Source organism: Hibiscus syriacus, unplaced genomic scaffold (assembly GCF_006381635.1).
Source record: "Hibiscus syriacus cultivar Baekdansim isolate YM2019G1 unplaced genomic scaffold, ASM638163v2 tig00009009_pilon, whole genome shotgun sequence".
Classification (NCBI taxonomy): Eukaryota; Viridiplantae; Streptophyta; class Magnoliopsida; order Malvales; family Malvaceae; genus Hibiscus; species Hibiscus syriacus.
In genome coordinates this window covers 151,787-172,732 of record NW_024062181.1, presented here as the reverse complement: position 1 = coordinate 172,732, position 20,946 = coordinate 151,787, and the positions used below count along the sequence as shown (strand labels likewise).

General features: G+C 35.3%; 3 protein-coding genes across 3 annotated transcripts; 1 reads left to right on the top strand and 2 right to left on the bottom strand.

Moving 5' to 3' along the window:
• Nucleotides 1-3,983: 3,983 nt before the first annotated feature.
• Nucleotides 3,984-4,793, bottom strand: LOC120202837 (fasciclin-like arabinogalactan protein 11). Its single transcript, XM_039203197.1, has one exon. The coding sequence runs from the start codon at nt 4,752-4,754 to the stop codon at nt 4,017-4,019; it is 738 nt and encodes a 245-aa protein (XP_039059128.1). The 5' UTR covers nt 4,755-4,793; the 3' UTR covers nt 3,984-4,016.
• Nucleotides 4,794-7,224: 2,431 nt separating this feature from the next.
• On the bottom strand, nt 7,225-9,073 carry LOC120202836 (transcription initiation factor TFIID subunit 8-like). Its single transcript, XM_039203196.1, has 2 exons — nt 8,856-9,073; nt 7,225-8,577 (listed from the first exon to the last, which is right to left on the bottom strand). The coding sequence occupies exons 1-2, from the start codon at nt 8,860-8,862 to the stop codon at nt 7,484-7,486; spliced, it is 1,101 nt and encodes a 366-aa protein (XP_039059127.1). The 5' UTR covers nt 8,863-9,073; the 3' UTR covers nt 7,225-7,483.
• A 2,790-nt stretch (nt 9,074-11,863) lies between these two features.
• LOC120202735 (probable xyloglucan endotransglucosylase/hydrolase protein 32) lies at nt 11,864-19,163 on the top strand. Its single transcript, XM_039203120.1, has 4 exons — nt 11,864-12,056; nt 18,081-18,207; nt 18,455-18,478; nt 18,878-19,163. The coding sequence occupies exons 1-4, from the start codon at nt 11,864-11,866 to the stop codon at nt 19,161-19,163; spliced, it is 630 nt and encodes a 209-aa protein (XP_039059051.1).
• Nucleotides 19,164-20,946: the final 1,783 nt, after the last annotated feature.

The following is a 20,946-nucleotide window of genomic DNA, read 5'->3' as shown; positions in this document are numbered from 1 at the left end:
TAATAGAGTGAGCTTTGGAAAGCTCAGTAATACAGAACTACCAGATGATGCTACATGACATGTAGATAAATGGAAAGCCATATAATTTCCTTATTGAATCATACGTATACCAGCTTGCAGAATAATTTGGGGTTCCCTTAGAAGTTCATCGAGTAGAAGCCATGAATCCCAGTTCATAAGAAACCTTTCAAAGTATGACATTTTCAGGAGATCGAATAAGATGTCTAGTGTGTTCCAACAGTATAATAAAATCATAATAGGTACAAATCATAGTCCAGTAAATCTCACAATTTCGTAAAAGAGTTTAACTTTTGAAAATCATAGTTTAAACCCTTTTCTGGTACACCATCAGTAGTTCCCAAAAATTATTTTCCATATAGCTTACTTTATGCACATAGCAAAAAGAAAGCCGACTTAAGGATAGGATATGAAGCTTGTATACTTAAGCCCAAGTCAATAAGTCCATATAGCTTACCCTAAGCACACAGCAAAGGAAAGTCGACCTAATGAAACATCTTGGGGCCCTCAAGAGTCACATTAGGCCCATTTAGCTTGATCAGAGCTATTCCATCGTAATTCAATTCCAAAATTCAATTGCACCGTGACATAAATTCCATAAATCCAAAAACATGGTAATCATATACCATTTCAAAACAAAAATTAGATAGCAGCCATATCCCATAAATTGTCACATAAAATTGGTGCATCCATAAAACAATAACCAATGAATTTGGTGTACCACATATTAAAACCAATAAAACAGTTCAGTAATAAGTAGGGAACACACTAGAGAATCCAAGTATTTCCAGAGGCCATTGTAGTTATCATTTTGGATAACATGAAACTTATGAAATTTGAACGAATTCCTGGAACAAGGTCCTATTGAGGAGAATCGATTACTAACCGATCTAGCCAGACATTTAATGTTGATACATTAGAATCCCACTATATTTTCGTGTGCTTTAGGAAAACGTTCAGGAACCTTTATACATAATAATTCTAAATTCAGATTTACTGCGAGTGATTCCATTACCCAAACAATCAGGGGTATTCAGGAATATACTTTAAATTCATAGGATTTCAGCCCAATTGAACCAAATGAGATATTCAGAATCTTTTCCATCTGCGTTACTTGTTTTTTTTTTCACATGACCGAAGTGATTTTAGATGAAATGTAGAATCGAAGATTCAAGTCATTTATAATCTACGACTATCGATCATATTATCAAACAACTCGAGTTACACAACTCTCAAACTGATGCATGTCAACAAGTCAATTCATTATCCTTCCAGTGTATTCACTCTTTAATACCATAGTGCAGATCCATAGATCATCCCCATAATCATCACTGAATAAATCTTCCAACGGTCTTTATTTCATTTCCATGTTTCAACAATATCAGGAAATACTGACGTACTTGATCCATGGCTCATAACCCATAATGACAATTCATCATGTAAGTTCAACAGTGTTTCCAAACTCATCAAATCACCTATTTAATCCTTAGTCATTGATGTTACTTAGTTCGTTGGTAAGCAAGTCTATCCCGATTACTTTAAAGTTTTCCAGAATAATTCAGACGTTTCTGAATTTCAAATACAGGTTGTACTTCATTTCATTTCAATTTATTCATATAATAAAGTCATTCTGGTATTCGTGGTTGATTTGACTAACGACTACCCACTTATTAGTACTGTATGCGCTCTAGAGTTGAGCTGCGCCAAGTACTTCCAGAATTATCATCGATCCAAATTTGAGAAGATGAACAAACATTCAAGTGATACTTATATCATTCAGGTAATGATATAGTACTAACGTTGTTTAATCACTTAAGTTGCGTTCCACAACTTTTACTGGTAGCACAACATCCATGTTTATTTGGATTTCTTAATTAATCAAAGACATTTACTTATTCTAGGTCATAAGGGCATTTTGGTCATTTTGGTTCTTAACATTTTTTTCTATTCATTTCAAAGCTTGAGTATATCTATTCATTCCTGAGCTTGGTGACATTCTTGAGTCATTTCCATTCTAGGGGTAATTTGGTCATTTTATAATTCTAGAATATTTCAATCATTTCCTTCCATCCGGTCTTATTATTTAATTTAATCTTATCATTTACTTCAGTCCTTTCGAACAATTCTGTCAGCAGAATACCTCCGATAAATTACTCTTCAAATATTTACTCCTTATTCGAATATTTTCGGGTCAAGTGTCTTCTCAGATTTTACAAACGGAATATTATAAATTTTTCTGTACAAAGACAGGATCTTAACAATTAAATTCGTACTTAATCGAGTTAAGTACAAATTCTCAAAGTACTATCTCATTTAGGGTCAATTCAGACTATTTTATCCCTCAAGGGCATTTTCATAATTTCTTAACCAGATAATTTCAATATTAGCTCTTAACGAAAATAATTATAATTTAGAGATCCTATGATCAATTGCTTTCCCGAACATTCTTTGATTTTGAAATGATTCCTTCACAAACTCTCATAGGATTAAAATCGGTTATCCATAATTTCCAAATAAAACTAACATTATCTTATTCATGCATTTACCAATATCAACATGTTCCATAAAGCATAAAGAGGTAGTAAAGTATTACCTCGATTTCTGTGCAATACTGATCGACCATAAAAATTCCATTCGAACGCCTTTGATCTTCAATTCAACTTCCAATAATTCCTCAGATATATATCAATATAAATTTCATAAAAAAACGAGGCTTAATTCCGAAAAACGGATCGAATCGGATGATTAATCAGTGAAAAATAACTTACCGGGTTTGAATTTGGTGAAACGAACCTCAAAATCGGAACATCAACAAAACCCCTAATATTAGTCTTAAATTCCAGCTCACCAACTTGATTTCTAGCTTCCAATCTTTTTCTAACGAACACGGATAATTTATCGTAAAAATACGACTTCCAATAATTTTCCTTGCCATAAAAAATAACTTATTAGAATCTAATTAAAAATTTGGAAACCAAATTGATAAAACTAAAAACTTATGGAGCCACTATATATATTCAATTACTAAAATCAAGGACTAAATTGATCTTATTGAAACCATTATGTCATAATCATAACAATATGGAAACTAGAAAACAAGGTTAGCTTTTACTAAACTTGGATGATTCACCTAGTAATTTACCCTTTTTTCACTTTATTAATAATTCTTTCAAATCACGTGTGCTCTGAACAAATGCTTAACTTTTATAATTCAACACATTTAATATATTCAATTTTCTTTTTAAGCTTTACCGTGTTCTCAAAGTGAAGCAGGAAAGCTTCAACGACCAACAGCCAAACGTGTTGACCACCACGATGGTCGCCGTCGCCGGTTGTCGGTCTAACCCGTAACTCCACCACTTAAGAGTCTTGGTATCCTCGTCAAGAATACGGACTCCAATCATCAAGAAACTCCTTTGATAATCGTAAATCTACAAGAGAAGTTTCGGCCATCGCAAGCTTCAACTTCTCCGATCTCCTTTGTTTGCCGATGGATAGAGTCACTTCCGAGATATGTTGGTTGCCTTGTTGTTGGGAACATCTCCACCGTTACTATTTCTCAACGGTCGTCCAGATCATTGGAACCGAGAACCAAAAGTTTCGTTGAGAACAATCAGTGATATTTGCTGTCATTTAAATGAAATCATAAGGTCACCTTCTATTTTATTATAAAAATGGATATTGTTGTTGGAAAATGACAAAGCAATTAATTTCTTTAATTGATTTTCAGCTTGGAGGATACTTGCCGAAAATGAAAGCTGGAAGCAATGGGTTCCAGACAATGTCATTATCACTAATCTAATCCACCCAAAAATTTGTCCATTTATACCTACTATATCTTCCTCATTCTATTTAATAAAATAATGGTTTAATAAGATAATTATTTTCCAACCAACTTTATATCATTTCACATTTTAAACAATAAGAAATCTAACCCCATATTGGGGTGTGACATAAATGATCACAAATTACAAAGCATGCAAATACCAAAACAAACCTCAAAGCCCCCAAAAAATTGTCCCAAAAACTGCAAATCCAAGAGAAACCATTGCCGGGTGATGCGATTTCAAGCTCATTGCACCAGAAGAATCAGTGTCAGCACCCTTAGAAGCTTTCGGACTCGGAACCGAAACATCTTTGTCGGGCACATCCGGTGCAGGCGCCGGTACCGGCGTCGTCCCGAAAATCTGCAACGGGAGAAGGACCTGGTCCACTTGATAAACCGCGATCCGTCGATCGGAGTACACAGTGTTCGCCACCGTCGCGTTCACCACGCCGGTCGTTATATTCACCTGGTTCCCCGCCGCGGTCACGTTGAGCGGGAACTTCCCGCTCTTAACGTCACCCGCCTGCGTACGTAAAGGGTTGCTCGCCGTTTGGAACTGCGACGTCGACATCAACGTGGGGAGAATATGGAACTGAACCAGGCTGAGTTTCTCTTGATCGGACAGCGAGTTCAACGTCCCGGATTTGAGCCCACTGAATGCGGTGTCACCCGGGGCAAATATCGTTAGCCCGTCGTTCGGGTTGGGGGTGCTCAGCTCGTTATTTAGTTGATCGGCCACCTGTGTGGATTTCAACAGCTTAATGAAAGTGGCGAATTGGCCGCCTTTTTCGAGAATCGATGTGATGTTGTCCACCTTTAACGGCGGCGCGGGAGCTATTTGAGCTAAAGTCTCATGACAAAGGAAGAAGATTACCAGGAAAACAAAGATAAACACTAATTGCTTTCTCATTTTCCTTTGGGCTCTTCGTCCTTTGTTATGCTTTGCTTTTGTTTCTTGAACTGAGATACATATATATATATATATGTAAGGGAGATGCTAATTGTCAATGTTAGGTGGAAGGGTACATATTTTGTTCTTTTTTGGGGGTTAAGATGTTTCAATCAAATGTGGGGACATTGCTTTACAATAAAGAAAGAAGAGCAACTAATTTGAAGTTAGTATAGTTGAATGAGATTTTATGTCTTATATCTAAATTTTAGTTGATTTAATTTTAAAAAAATTACAATACTTAATAAAGAATATAGTTTTATTTAAGTAGAAGTATTATATCCATATAATTACATATATCTAAAGTTTAATGCATGGGATTTTGCATTGAAATGATTGTCCTTTGCGTGTTTGTTTTGAGGTCAAGGAAGGGAGACATGCATGAGTGTGGTTGATCTCCAGCACTGGTTGCCTATCGAGTTGGGCTGAGACGCCAGATTAGAAAGGTGTGGATTCAATCTTAAATTCATTCAATCTCATAATCTTACAATAACTTCAATAATAATATCAACGAAACTAAAATAATTAATTATAATATTTACTCCTTAACAGTGAGATGAGACAACATATCTTTTAAATAAAAGTAAGTATCATAATCATGACATTCTGAATAAATTATATTAGATTAAGAGGATTATTTCTTAACGAGTCATTGTAATATTTTATCCAAATTAATTAATTAATAAATAAATATCAATGATTAATAAAAGACTAAATGTTTGACCATAACAAGATTGCTTCAAGTCTCAACAACCCCATGCCTCTAAAGATCATGATAAAATTTGAAAATTGTCTTATTGTAGGACATGTCCTAAATGTGGCACAACTTCATGCTTTGGGTCAAATTTGTAACCATTGCACACTTGGCAAAATTATATCTCATAAGTTGAAAATTATCTAATGCAAAGTTAACAAATTCAGGCATGGTAACATTTCCAGTTATTTTCTTTACCAACCACGCCCCATCATAAAGTTTGTGTGTACTTATCCATATTCGTATTCTGTTTGTGTATTTTATCGAATCATATATTGTATTATATATTTCTGATAATTCATAGTTTATGTTAAAATAGTTTTAAAATATTATCGCCGCATTTAATTTAATTTTTTATATTATGCATATGTCACTTTTTATTATTTCACTGTTGTATTTTTTTTCTTATCTCTATTTTTAATTCTCTCATTGGTATTTTTAATTAAAAATCAAGATGAATAACATTTGGTTATTGATATTTATTGTAATTAATTATAATAGTTTTAGGATAAAATATACTAAAGGTTATTAAAGTATATTAAAATACTATTAATAATCAATTAATTTAGTGAGATTTTTTTGATTAAAATAAGATTATAAAAATTAATATTTAATAAATATTTTATTTTAATTAAATTACATTCTAATTTTTAACTAAATTATAATTATATGTTTAGTACTTTATAATTTAATGTTTTATAATTTAATTTAATAGTGCTCATCCATGCTCGTCGAGCGTGGCAGCAACATCCTTAAAAAATTCATTAAAAATTCATTTTAACATAACTTAATAATTTTTAATATACTGTATCCTATGTTTTTTACATTCATAAATTGTAATAAACACAAACCAATTAAAAAGCACATTTATAACTTCAATTTGAGTTGAGATTGAAAATTAATTTAAATTCGTTAAATTTCAATTAAATGTGAATATTTAAAGATTTTTTTTATTAATTATCAATTGATTTAATAAGATGAGATGTTAAATTTTTTAAATAAAATAAATAATTTAAATTGTGATATTATGAATAAAAATGTAAGCTTTTTTATCGAATATCAACAAACGCAGTTTGATTATATTTTTCTTCTACCTACCGAGTCCACTCATTCGTTTGCTCTCTTTTTTCTTTCTCTTCTATATATTTAAACCGCTTCTCGTTGTCTTCCTCCTCGGGAGCTGATCCAATTGCATTTCCTCTTTGAAACCACACATTCCCGTTTTAAAAATGGCTGTCTCATCTCTCTCTCTCTCTCTCTCTCTCTTATTCATTCATACATAACATAAGTTCACATTACAGACAAGACAACGAGAATCCAAAGGACAATACATCTTTAAGTTTAAGGAAAAGGGAGACAAGTCAAATTAGTGCTCTAAGATATTAACCATTTATGTTGTTAGAAATATGCAGGCAGCAGATGATGAATCCATATGGCTTCAACAGAAAATTTGTGCTTTAGGCATTGAAAATATTTCATTACAGAAGCATACAAGTAATGAATTCACACTGCTGAACTTAATTTTACAGGTTCTAAGCATTCTCGAGAATGAATCAGACATTCTTTAACCAAACATGGATGATTTCCCATCAAAAAGAGCTTATTAACAGCGCCAATTGTGGCCTATAATATTATAAACGGATCCAGTTAGGTACATGTCAGTTTAAGAATACCATAGGCAGAAAAACTTTGGTGCATAATCCAATATAAAACGTCAGTATTCAGTACAACACAAATGGTGAAGAAATGATGAATAAAATGAAACTAGAGCCAGTGATGTCAAACCAGTAGCGTCCCCTAAAATCTGTCTCCCCCAACAGTGTGATTACAATCCATGTCAACATGATCCAAGGATAACGCTACGACAGCTCACTAAAATGATTGATTACAAGAAAAAAATACGAGATTTGGAGAAAGAACTACCTAAAATACACTTTCAAGACTGGTTAAGTTCCATGGGATACTCTGTAGTCTGTCTAAGAATAAACTCAGCTCTCTTCTTCTTATCGTCCCTCTCGTCATCGCGCAAAAAGAATGTTGAGCTCCTCTCACCCTTTCTCTGCAAGCTCAAATCTAGTGACTCACCCAAGATTTTCTTGCCAGTCTTGAATTTGAATTGAACGCTAGGCCTTTTTTCAGGCAGGAACGTCTTTTCACCATCTAATCTGTCGGATGGGCCAGTTTTCATTGCGTCAATGGCAGGAGCAAATGCATCCAGCAAAGAAATATGATCACCCTTGCTCACTTCATTGGAAAGCTTAGCTGGCAAAACAACCTCTGAAACCTCTTTCTCTCCCTGTTGAAGTGGGGCTGCGAGAAAGGGGTTACTTCCAGCTTCTGTTGCATCCAAAACCAAGGAAGCAGAAGTTCCGGTAGAGCCATTACGCACCAGTCTCTGTTGCAACCTCAGCAAAGCCCTCTCAGCCTTTCTCTGCTGCCGTGCTTGCTCGATCTTATCAGCACAAGGATCTGATGCCCTCTCATTCCAAATAGGTGTATGATTATAAGTGTGGGGATCAGGGAAAGCCGGCAACCAACTTGGGATATGCTTTCCAGGCGGGGCTTCATTCATATGCTCGAAACTAGGAATCAGCTTCCCGTTCCTAACAATCGGAAACTTAGGCACCGGCTGAGCAAATGGGATTTCCTCTTTTGTATCCACAAACTGAACAATTTCCTTAACTATGCCCGAGCCTACTAGACAATTCCCAATCTCTGAAGCACCAGGAAACCCATGTGAATCTCCCAAATCTTCTATAGCCCGCGTTATATCAAACAAGTTGCATTCTGTCCTACCAGCTAAATTAGCATGAAAACTTGCATTTTTCCCCAAGTCACAGAGATACCGAATCGAGATATCTGCAAGGGCCTCCAAAGCAGACCCTTTAAATCCCTGGTAACCAACACTCTCGCAAATCTGCGCCACAGCAATCTTCGAAACCCATCTCCCAAAATCATCAGCTTTCGGTCTTCCTAGCGAAGTGCTAGGTCCGTCTTCACCCTTCCTCGTATCTCTTGTACTCTCCACACCTCCATTGCTCATGTTCAAAAACTCATAAAAAATTTTACAGTTTTTTTTTCTCCCCTCAAAATTCTCACACTATCTTTTCTTCAATGCCATTAATCCCAAACTAATTACTCATAAAACCAAGGAACTTGATTCAATCTATATTTTCTCAGGAAAAAAGTTAAAATGAACAAAGAAAGGCAGCTGATTCGAAGAAACCCTAGAGGTGGTCTTAATTTTCTACTTGTACATACAAGAAAGAACTAAAATCTTAGAGAAATGACAAAATTTGAAGCCTTACCAGACATCCAAGAATTTGAACGCAAAAGAGAACAATTTGAGCCGAAACCAAAGAAACAAACCAGATTCTTAAGCGAATCGAACCGAATACAAAACGAAAACACCCAACAAAGACGTTAACTCTCCTAGAGTTTTCCAAGAAAAAGGGTGAAGGGGAAAGGAGGGAAATTAGGGGAATTAGATGAATTGAAAATCAGGGGAATTTAGGCAAAATCAAGATTCGAGAGGGGAGAGTGAAGGGGTTGATGCAGTGAAAAGTTCATTTGTGTTTATTTATAGAGCTTTTAGAAAACGGTTTGTTTTCAACTAATAAAAAACTAATACACCACGCTCTCGAGTACCATTTACGTACTACTCGCTTCCTAATTGGACCTTCTTTATTAGGTTTTATTTAATCATTCTGGTTTGATCAAATAACAATTTAATTTCGATATTCATTCAATTATTTAATTAAAATTATTTTGGTTTCAATCTCAACTGCTTCTTGTTCTTCTTTCTCAACCTCAACTATTTCAAGAGGAGCTGGTTCTTTGCATGACAGTAGATTTTCATAGTGGGCACCTGTATTATTGTTGCTGGACACTAGAAAGCCAAAATCTTACTGATGACACCACCAATGTTCCGGTTCATCTCCCGGTAAAGATTGTGACCTTCAACAGCACGAGCATGAAGCACAATCTGGTACGAACGAGCCACCATCGTCGCCCAGTGGTAACAGGGAGAACTCGTCAACTGGAAGCAAGACAGGAGAATCGTCAACTTCCAAGCTACCAGCACAACTGCCGAAGAAAACTGTGAGGGAAAGTGCGAAAGTTTTGATCATAATACACCACAAAATCATAGTGACAACAATACCATATGTGATTATAATGTGTTTCATATTCAATTCACATAATTGTTATTTTACCATGAGGACAGTTCTCCCTTCAAATTCACATATTGAGAAAATCGAGGACGATGCCAAGAAAGGTGTTTAAACAGAGGCTGATGCAAACAAGGTAGTAATCGAAGCAGAAAGGAATTAAAAGAGGTATGCTAATGCTCACAAATCTAGTTGTAGTTTGATTTCATTAATCAAATAAACCATCTTCGTTTTTCAGAAGCTGCAGAATGCAAGAAAGGGGTTAAATCAAACAACGCTTATGTTCACAAATCCAGTTACTGATTAAGTTCGTTTGCCCATTTATCCCTCTAACTTGGTTTTCCGGAGCTGGGAGGAAAAGCAAGGAAGCTTGATGCAATCTTCACCAATAGTATGGTATACATATTTCTTATCATTGAGATATTAACCAACCCAGTACTATTATATTTCTCGAATAACATGTCATTTCTCATTTATAAATCACATTGTAGTTATATTGTCGAAAGAAAAACAATTTTCATCTTGCATGAATTTGAGCAAGTACGTTGAATAAGAAAGAATTCTTACCTGGATCCAAATATGGATTTTTGCATTACTTATTTATAAATCACGTCATTGTCTCTCTCATACTATTAAACCTAGCAAAAAGCCATTTTTAATCTGGATTCGAGTATCTTGTGTCCAATGTTCGTTGCACTAATATTTCATTGTTGTGATGGCTTGCTTTTCATGTTCGATGTTTTAGCTTTCTGTATCAGAGAAACTGTTCGTTGCACTTAATAATCTGTGCTGGGTTCATATTTTTTGTGATCTTAATAGCGCATTGTGTTTGTGGTATTACAAATGTATTGTTTTCAAAGAAACTGCTTGAACTTGATTTGGGTTGGGTGCGCTGGGCTCGAGCAATGCTACAACGCTTCGGCGACGCACAAGAGCCCCAGTAGCAAGCTACTGCAATGGACTATCTCCCTCTATAAATAATTTTAATATCATGTGGGCCAAGACCCGATTGGGTCGGGTTTTTTTTTTAATTTTGGGTTCGTGTCGGGTCAAGTCGTTTTTTAAAGGTAATGTTCGGGTTGGGTTCAGGGTGAAAAATACCCAAACCAAAAAAATATAATTTTACCTTATATATTTAGGAATAATTATAATAATTCTCCTCTATATATTATTTTTTTAATTAAATCACTGTTTTATTAAATAAAAATAATATTATTATTATTATTTCGGGTCTGATTGGGTCGAGTGGAGGGTATATATTTTTTGGGTCAGGTAGGGCCGGGTTGGACCAAACTTACCTATGTCCATCCCTACGTATGCCTTCATACCTTTACGATGTGGGATTTAAACAGTATATTTAGCATATTGTTTGTAAGTTGCTTCCAGTAAATTAAATGGCCAACAGTCCAACACCTTCGATAATACATTGTCACCCATAACCAAAATAAACACATGTTCAAACAAGCAGTCCATGCATCAATGAGAAAATCAAAATTTGTGGGGTATTATTTGAGATTTTGCAAAGCTCAAATATTTATCTTATAAAAAATAATTATTTTATAGATAAACTTATTTTCTAATACGATTTCTAACGTTAATTGAACTGTTGAACATTGGTTTATTGAAATTACTTTATTCGTTAATTTAAAGGTAATTTTCAGGGATTCTTAACAGGTTTAATGTAAAAATAAGTGCCTAAATTATACTTAAAATTAACTTTAGGTGTCTAAAGAAGTTTTCGTTAAAAATAAGTGCCTAACGTTTATATTTTTAGATGTTTAGGTTAACACCATTAAATTTGTCTAGTAAATGACACGTATTATGCATACTCAAAATCAAACACAAGGCTGAAGGCCCCATGCAATATATCTGATGTCCCACTCCATTTAAGAGGTTATAAATTTGCTCAAAATTCTCATTCACAAGATTGTCTGAGAATCACTATACGACCCACAAAATCTTGCAGTTGGAAGATTCAAAAACACAAAACAAAATCCCAAACACAAAAACTCGATTATGATACGATAAAATAAATAATACGGATACGAAAATTTTCTAAGTCACATCCCCAGCATCTATATATACACACCAAAACATTCTGAATTTACCCCCTCGTTCAGTTTCTCTTTCACTCTTTCAAAGCTTTAATGGCTCTGTTTCTCTTAGTTCTTGTTCTAACGTTTCCATTGACAAATGCTGAGTGGCCGCTGTCGCCGGGCTACTGGCCGAGCTCTGAGTTTAGGCTGATGAGCTTCCATTATGCGTTTAAAAATCTATGGGGTTTTAACCATCAGAGCGTGGATCAAAATGCATTGATGATTTGGCTTGACAGAAGTTCAGGTTCTTCTTCTTATTCTTATTTAACCATTATTGAACCAATCGAATAGTGAGTCAGTAGTCTGACCAGCTCAATTATTGATCCGGTCGTACAACATTGGTGTTAATTACTTTGATTAACTAACAATATTTAGAAATATAAAGTGTCAAATTGAGTCTAGAGATTAAATTTTAAATTTAAAAATAATAAAGGGACTAAAACAATAATTTGACCGTGTTTGATTGTTGAAAATTGAAATCCAATCTTTTTCTTTGTTTAATTGCCGAGTTTTTGTTGTTGTAGGAAGTGGGTTCAAATCAAATCGACCATTTCGTTCGGGTTATTTTGGAGCTTCTATTAAAGTTCATCCTGGCTATACTGCAGGGGTCATTACAGCATTCTACGTGACAATTATATATCTATATATGCATAAATGTAGGTTTTTTATATTATATGTCTACGACCCACTGCTTGTGCAATGTCTGGTCTTGTGCATATCATAGCGAACATTAAACTTCCCACTGTTGATACATACGGTACTCGAGACATCTCCATCCTCTCTTCCTCACTGCTAGGACTCATACTGGAGGATAATTTGAAGTTAATAGGAAGAGGGGTAGAAATTGGCTTACAATCTTGCATGTTGAATCGTGACAAGATATTCTTCAAGTAATTCTTTTGTGAAAGCCAAATCTTCCTATTACTTCTGTCTCAGTGAATTTGCATCCCTAGAATCTTGTTTGTTGATCCCAAGTCCTTCATTTCAAATTCCCTAGCCAGTTGTGCCTTCAATTCTTCAATATGATCTTTGTTGGGTCCTGCAACCAACATGTCATCCACATTACAACAGCAAAATAACAAAATCGTTATCACCAGACCTCTTGAAATAAGCACAAGGGTCTGCATTAAGTATGTTGTGTCCAAGGCACATAATGAAAGAATCAAATCTCTTATACCAACACCTCGGCGCCTGCTTTAGACCGTACAGAGATTTGTTCAACCTGCAAACCAAGTTCTTCTTTTCTTTTTCTTCAAAACCTTCAGGCTGGAGCATATAAATTTCTTCTTCAAGATTTCCATGAAGAAAAGTTGTTTTAACATCTAGCTGCTCTAGATGTAAGTCCAATGTAGCACACATTGCCAAAACTACTCGAACTGTTGTTAGTCGAACCACAGGAGAAAATATTTCATTGAAATCAATACCTTCTTTTTGAGCATATCCTTTGACCACCAGTCTTGCACGATACCTCTCAACTTGATCGTCACCATTTCGCTTGATTTTGAGGACCTATTTGTTACCAATTGGCTTCCTTCCTTGTGGTAGTGGCACAAGGTCCCATGTATTATTTTTATGAAGGGCTTCAATTTCTTCTTACATCGCCATCATCCACATTGAAGCATCTGAGTTGTTTATTGCCTCCTGGTATGTTGATGGCTCACCGTCCTCTGTTAAAAGGCAGTATGCAATATTACCTTCTATAACATAATCTGAGTGCCAATTGGGACGTCTTCTCACACGATCTGATTGACGAGTTGTTGGTGCTTCAGAACTCTCTGGTTCTTGTTCATCATGTGTTGGTTCTGCTTCAGAAGAATCTCCTTGTTCAAACTCATTTTCCACATTTATCTGTGTAGTCTCTGACTTTTCAGTGCTATCATCGTCTTCTTTTCTTTGTAGTTTATCCTCTACAAAGATAACATCCCTGCTGATGATCACTTTGCGGGCAGTGGGATCCCACAAGCGATACCCCTTGACTCCATCAGCATACCCCAAGAATTTGCATTTCCTGGATTTTGGATCCAGCTTTGAGATTTCTTGGGAGTTGTACATCACGTACACAATACTTCCAAATATATGGAGGTTTGAATAATCAGCTGGTTTACCAGTCCACATCTTCATTGGTGTCTTCAGCTCTATTGCAGTTGATGGAGCTCGATTCTCCAAATAACAGGCGGTATTAACTGCTTCTGCCCAGAATGATTTTTCTAGGCATGCATCCCTCAACATTGCTCTTGTTCTTTCTAACAAGGTTCTGTTCATCCGCTCTGCCACTCCATTTTGTTGAGGAGTGTTTGCCACTGTGAACTGTCTTTTGATGCCTTCTTTCCTGCAAAAGTCATCAAATTCTTCGCTTGTGTATTCTCCTCCATTATCTGTTCTAAAACACTTGATCTTATTTCCAGAATCAAGTTCCACCCGCGCTTTGAATATTTTGAAAGTTGAAAACACATCTGACTTCTTCTTAATAGGATACACCCAACATCTCCTAGAGTAGTCATCAATAAATGAGACAAAGTATTTTGCTCCACCTAGGGATGTAACTGGTGCTTGCCATACGTCAGAATGAACTAATTCTAGAACATTTTTGCCTCTAAAATTTGACGTGTTGAATTTCAACCGGTGCTGCTTACTTGTTATGCAATGCTCACACAAAGTAAGTGATACCTTTGTTAAGCCTGGAAGTAGCTTTTGTTCTACAAGAACTTTCATTCCTTGTTCTGACATGTGTCCAAGTTTCTGATGCCATAGCATTGCCGAATCTGAACTACATGAGGCAACAGAGGCTTCTGCTTCTACCAAAGTCTCTCCCTTCAGCATGTACAAGTTTGCAGCTATTTTTTCGCCTTTTAGCACCACAAGCGCTCCACGGAACACCTTCATGATTCCTTTCCGTGTTTTAATCTTGCTTGCATTATTATCCAATAATCTGTAGGATAATAAATTTTTCTTCAGGCCTTTCACGTGCCGTACATCTCGAACAACTTTAATTGTTCCGTCATACATCTTCAATTTGATGGTTCCCACGCCAACGATCTCTAAGGCATGATCATTGCAACTATAAACAGATCCTTCTGAGACAGGTTCATAATGATGAAACCATTCTCTTCTTGAGTTCATGTGATATGTTGCTCCCGAATCAATGAGCCATATATCTGCAAATCGTTTTCTTCCTTCCACGGTGGTTGACGCTTCACAGCATAGAGCATCTCCATCATCTGAAGTGTTTGCGGTATTGCCTTGTGGATTGGAGTTTTTATTTAGACTCCAACAATCCTTCTTCAAATGACACTTCTTTCCACAGTTGTAGCACTTTAAATTCTTCTTGCTTCTCGACTTCGATCTACCATGTTTGTGACTGCTACTTTGGCCACGTTCTGTTGATCTCCCTCTCATCGTTGTCAACGCTTCTGCTTGTTGCATATTTACTTGTCTGTCTTGCTTGTTCTTGCGCCAATTTTCTTCTTGTAGAACAGCAGCTGCAACGTCATCGAAGACTAGACTGGTGACATTACTGTTTGTCAAGTTGATGATGAGTTGATCATACGAATCCGGTAGACTTTGAAGTAGAAGTTCAACACGTTCTTGTTCTCCTATTTTACAGCTTAAAGATGTAAGCTGAGAAAATAAAGTGTTCAGTGTATTTAAGTGCTTCGTCACTGAAGTAGATTCTGGCATACGGAGAGTGTACAATTTTCTCTTAAGGAAAATTTTATTGTGCAACGATGTGGCCTCGTACAATTTGGTGAGATGATCCCATATCTCCTTAGCTGTATTATTCTCCTCAATACTTGACAATACTTCATCTGCTAATGCTAGATGAAAGTTTGCCATAGCATTTTCATCCATTTCGATCCATTTGTTGTCATATGTGAAATCTACTGGCCTTTCGCTGATAGCTGCTAGACAACCGTCTTTCCTCAGGATGGCCTTCATCTTCAATTTCTACAATGAGAAATTTCTCACATTGAACTTTTCAATATCAAATTTCGTTGCCATTGCTTCGTTTACGGATAGCTCCCACTATTTCACTATCGTGAATAGTTCTCTGGAACCTTCAAAGAATGGGTAATAACTTCTTACTTTCTTATGTTGGAGGATCCACCTTTTTGGTGGCAACCACAAAGACAATAAGCAGATATTACACACTCTAATCTAGCTCTGATACCAATTGTTGCGGAAGACGGCTATCGGATAGAGCAAAATCGTAACTGATAATTTGAGAAAATAAAAATGAAGATAAAAGAGACACAAAATTTAAGTGGAAAACCCCTAAAAATTTAGGGTAAAAATCACGGGCAACGGTAGAAGAATTTCACTATGAGAAAATAGGAATTACAACCTCTCTCGATCTACCAAGGAGAAAATAATGATAATTCTCTCTAGATAAAAAATGAGAAAACAACTCTAAAGAAACTCTCTAAAATCTCTCTAGTATTGGAAGAAAGCTAGAATGCTTTGGGATGGTTTTAAAGCTAAATGAGCTAGGGTATTTATAGTAGAAGCTTTAAGGACTAATCTTGAAAATACCCTAAAAGTTTAATGACTAAAGTTTGTAATTTGCCCATTTAATTTTCAACCATTGTTGCACCTAATTTTGACATTTTATATTTGGTGCCTACCATTGTTGAAAATTTCATTTTTTTTTTCAATCTTGCTAAATGCACTTTCGGTGCATGCTTTTAACAATCTTCACCAATAGTATGGTATACATATTTCTTATCATTGAGATATTAACCAACTCAGTACTATTAAATTTCTCGAATAACATGTCATTTCTCATTTATAAATCACATTGTAGTTATATTCTCGAAAGAAAAACAATTTTAATCTTGCATGAATTTGAGCAAGTACGTTGAATAAGAAAGAATTCTTACCTGGATCCAAATATGGATTTTTACATTACTTATTTATAAATCACGTCTCTGTCTCTCTCATACTATTAAACCTAGCAAAAAGCCATTTTTAATCTGGATTCGAGTATCTTGTGTCAATGTTCGTTGCACTAATATTTCATTGTTGTGATGGCTTGCTTTTCATGTTCGATGTTTTAGCTTTCTGTATCAGAGAAACTGTTCGTTGCACTTAATAATCTGTGCTGGGTTCATATTTTTGTGATCTTAATAGCGCATTGTGTTTGTGGTATTACAAATGTATTGTTTTCAAAGAAACTGCTTGAACTTGATTTGGGTTGGGTGCGCTGGGCTCGAGCAATGCTACAACGCTTCGGCGACGCACAAGAGCCCCAGTAGCAAGCTACTGCAATGGACTATCTCCCTCTATAAATAATTTTAATATAATGTGGGCCAAGACCCGATCGGGTCGTTTTTTTTAAATTTTGAGTTTAGAGTTTATGGTTTAACATTTTTATAACGTAAACTAATCTCTAAACCTATTTTTAAAAATAGAAGAAAATAAAAATACATTTTAAATAGAATACAGGGACTTGTACGTCAATTCAACCGATAATACTTTTTCCGACACTCATTGAAACCACACTCAAAATCAAACGGAAGGCTGAAGTCCCCATGCAATATATCTGATGTCCCACTCCATTTAAGAGGTTATAGATTTGCTCAAAATTCTCATTCACAAGATTGTCTGAGAATCACTATACGACCAACAAAATCTTGCTGTTGGAAGATTCAAAAACACAAAACAAAATCCCAAACACAAAAACTCGATTATGATACGATAAAATAAATAATACGAATACGAAAATTTTCTAAGTCACATCCCCAGCATCTATATATACACACCAAAACATTCTGAATTTACCCCCTCGTTCAGTTTCTCTTTCACTCTTTCAAAGCTTTAATGGCTTTGTTTCTCTTAGTTCTTGTTCTAACGTTTCCATTGACACGGGCTACTGGCCGAGCTCTGAGTTTAGGCTGATGAGCTTCCATTATGCGTTTAAAAATCTATGGGGTTTTAACCATCAGAGCGTGGATCAAAATGCATCGATGATTTGGCTTGACAGAAGTTCAGGTTCTTCTTCTTATTCTTATTTAACCATTATTGAACCAGTCGAATAGTGAGTCAGTAGTCTGACCAGCTCAATTACTGATCCGGTCGTACAACATTGGTGTTAATTACTTTGATTAACTAACAATATTTAGAAAAATAAAGTGTCAAATTGAGTCTAGAGATTAAATTTTAAATTTAAAAATAATAAAGGGACTAAAACAATAATTTGACCGTGTTTGATTGTTGAAAATTGAAATCCAATCTTTTTCTTTGTTTAATTGCCGAGTTTTTGTTGTTGTAGGAAGTGGGTTCAAGTCAAATCGACCATTTCGTTCGGGTTATTTTGGAGCTTCTATTAAAGTTCATCCTGGCTATACTGCAGATAGAGGTCGGAATAGGCCCGACCGGCCTACAAGGCCTACGGCCTGGTCTGTATAAAACCTGACTTGGCCTGGCCTATTTAATAAAAAGATCAGGTCATGCCTTTTTAAAAATTTATTTAATTAAACAGATCAGGCTTAGGCCTATTAAAAAGCCTTATAAGCCTGATAGGCCGGCCTATTAGTATTTAGTATGACTATTTTGTAAAATGTACTAAGTTAGAGTGGTTTAATTGGGATTTTACTCTAAAATTAATAACTAAACTGAAAATATTAAATGTTTATTGTTAAACAGGTTTTTAAACAGGCTTTTAAACAGGTTGTTAAACATGCTTTTAAATAGGCTTTTAAACAGGCAAAGCTTTTAAACAGGTCAGGTCAAGTCAGGCCTAAATAAAAGCCTTTGACAGGCCACAGGCCAAGCTCAGGCCTACAAAAATCATTGTAGGCCAGGCCCAGGCCTATTAAAGCCTGGCTTATTCCGACCCCTAACTGCAGGGGTCATTACAACATTCTACGTGACAATTATATATCTATATATATGCATAAATGTAGGTTTTTTTTTATATATATAAAAGGTAATATCAAGAAAAAAAACACCGACAATGATTGTAAAATTTAACTCGATTCTCTTATAATGTGATATTATTTGATTTTAACATTTGTATATAATTAAAATATATGTTGATTATTGATTAATATGAAATTTGTGGATTAGATTCCTAGTGGATGATGTGCCCATAAGAAGATACCCAAGGAAGGGTGCTGAAACATTTCCTCTAAGGCCAATGTGGCTATATGGTTCAATATGGGATGCCTCTTCACGGGCCACAGAAGATGGCAAATACAAGGCTGATTACGATTACCAACCCTTTGTTGCAAAGTTCACCGGTTTCAAAGCCGGTGGTTGCTCCGCTTACTCTTCACCTATGTGTCGGCCGATATCGATTTCCCCTTTTCGGTCTGGCAGGCTAACCGGACATCAATGTAGAGCAATGAGATGAGTTCAAAGATACCATATGGTTTATGACTACTGCAAGGACCCCAAGAGGAACCATTCCCTGACACCAGAATGTTGGAACTAGCTAGCTTTTATGATGAACTTAAATAACAGCTTGGGAAAATATAGAGAGAAGTGGAAAGAAATGGAAATCATCTGGTTTTTTAGTGTGTTGTTTTTAATTTTCATTTTAATTAAACGTTGAACTTTTTTGTTTATTGAATTTATATGTTTTTTTTAATTTCTTTGTGATATAATAAAAGTGGGTTAGTTACTAAATACGTCTTCGAATTATAGTTTAGATTTTAAATTAGATTTTTAAACTTCAAAATGTTTAAAGTTCATAAAGTATTACCATCATATTAATCAAGTATTTTCGCCACTTTAAGAATTTGTATTGCTAGTGATTGGTAAATAACTTACGGTTTAATTTTTTTTAAAAATGGAGATATAATTGGATTTTTTTTAAAAAAAATTAAGGGTTCAATAAGAATTGAAAAGATAAGGGTCTAATTAACCTTTTTAAAATTTTAGGAGGCATGATGAAAATTTTCCAAAAATAAATTAAGAGAGACTAACTAAAAATATTGAAAACATTTGGACCTTAATGAAAATTTCTAAATTTTCAGGGGTTTAATAAAATTTTCAAAACTTTTAAAGAACTTGATGTAAAATTCGAGCATATATTTTCCTCTTGCTTAGGAAGTTGCTGACAAATGAGGGCTCAATGTGGGTGTGGGTCCGTTTCTATGCTGTTAAAGGTGCGTTTATTTGGAGTTTTGATCCGGGAGAAAGCTATAGTTGGAGCTTAAGAAAGATTTTGTCATGACGGTCAGCAGCGGGGGCTATTTTTGCTGTCAATGCCTGATTTGCAGCAATTCCAGGTGCGCAGAATTTGATATGAGACAAGGGTGAGGAAGGAGAAAATGATTTCCGTTTCATGTTCCCTATTTTGCCATTGTATCGTGGATGATCATTTTGGATCGTTTGACAACTAAGAATAGTTTGTTGTGCAAAGGGATTGTTGTAGATGAGGTTTGTGTTGTGTGCAGGGTGGAGGTGGAATCGATGAACCATTTGTTCTCTGCGTGCCCCTTCTCAGAGGTTGTGTGGACATCAATTCTCGCTTGCTGTGGTATTCAAGAATAGCGTGGAATTGGAGCTGAGAAATGGATTGGGCAGCAACTCATTTGCAAGATGAGTCATTTGCCACCTTGCTCTTAAAAGGTGCTTGAAAAGCGTGTATATATCATATTTGGGATGAATAAAATAGGAGATGTTTTGATTTTGTACCTAGGAAAGAGATTGAGATTCTCTTGATCATTAAGGAGGCTAACCCACAAATGTGTAGGACAAGAGGAGTACGGTGTTTGAGTCATCTAATTCGTTTATTTTTATATTGATTGTAGTAGCTAGTTGTTTATTTAAATTTAATACATAAATTTTATCTTAAAAATAATATAAAATTCAAGGGTTTAATAAAAATTTAAAAATATTGAGTCTAAATAAACCTTTCTAAAATTCTATGAGACGTAATGAATCTTTTCCAAAATTAATTAAGAGGGTCTAGTTAAAAATATCCGAATGATTTTTAAAAATATTAAAAATTTAATAGTAATCTAAGGACGTTTGAGGCAATTAATCCAAATATAAATTGATTGAACTTAAAAAGTTCTCCGATGCCCCCTTTCACTTCCACGTGGAATTCCCGGTCGCGGGCTCCGGATTTTGCCGATTCTTAGCTCTAAGCAAACGTGTAGAAAAGACAACGTCAAAACAAACAAACA

Excerpts from the sequence above, each read along its gene's own strand:
- LOC120202837 (XM_039203197.1), bottom strand. The coding sequence starts at position 4,754 with ATGAGAAAGCAATTAGTGTTTATCTTTGTTTTCCTGGTAATCTTCTTC.
- LOC120202735 (XM_039203120.1), top strand. The coding sequence starts at position 11,864 with ATGGCTCTGTTTCTCTTAGTTCTTGTTCTAACGTTTCCATTGACAAAT. Across the intron at positions 12,057-18,080 it reads TTGGCTTGACAGAAGTTCAG|GAAGTGGGTTCAAGTCAAAT; the intron begins GTTCTTCTTCTT and ends TTGTTGTTGTAG. Across the intron at positions 18,208-18,454 it reads CCTACAAGGCCTACGGCCTG|GTTTTTAAACAGGCTTTTAA; the intron begins GTCTGTATAAAA and ends ATTGTTAAACAG.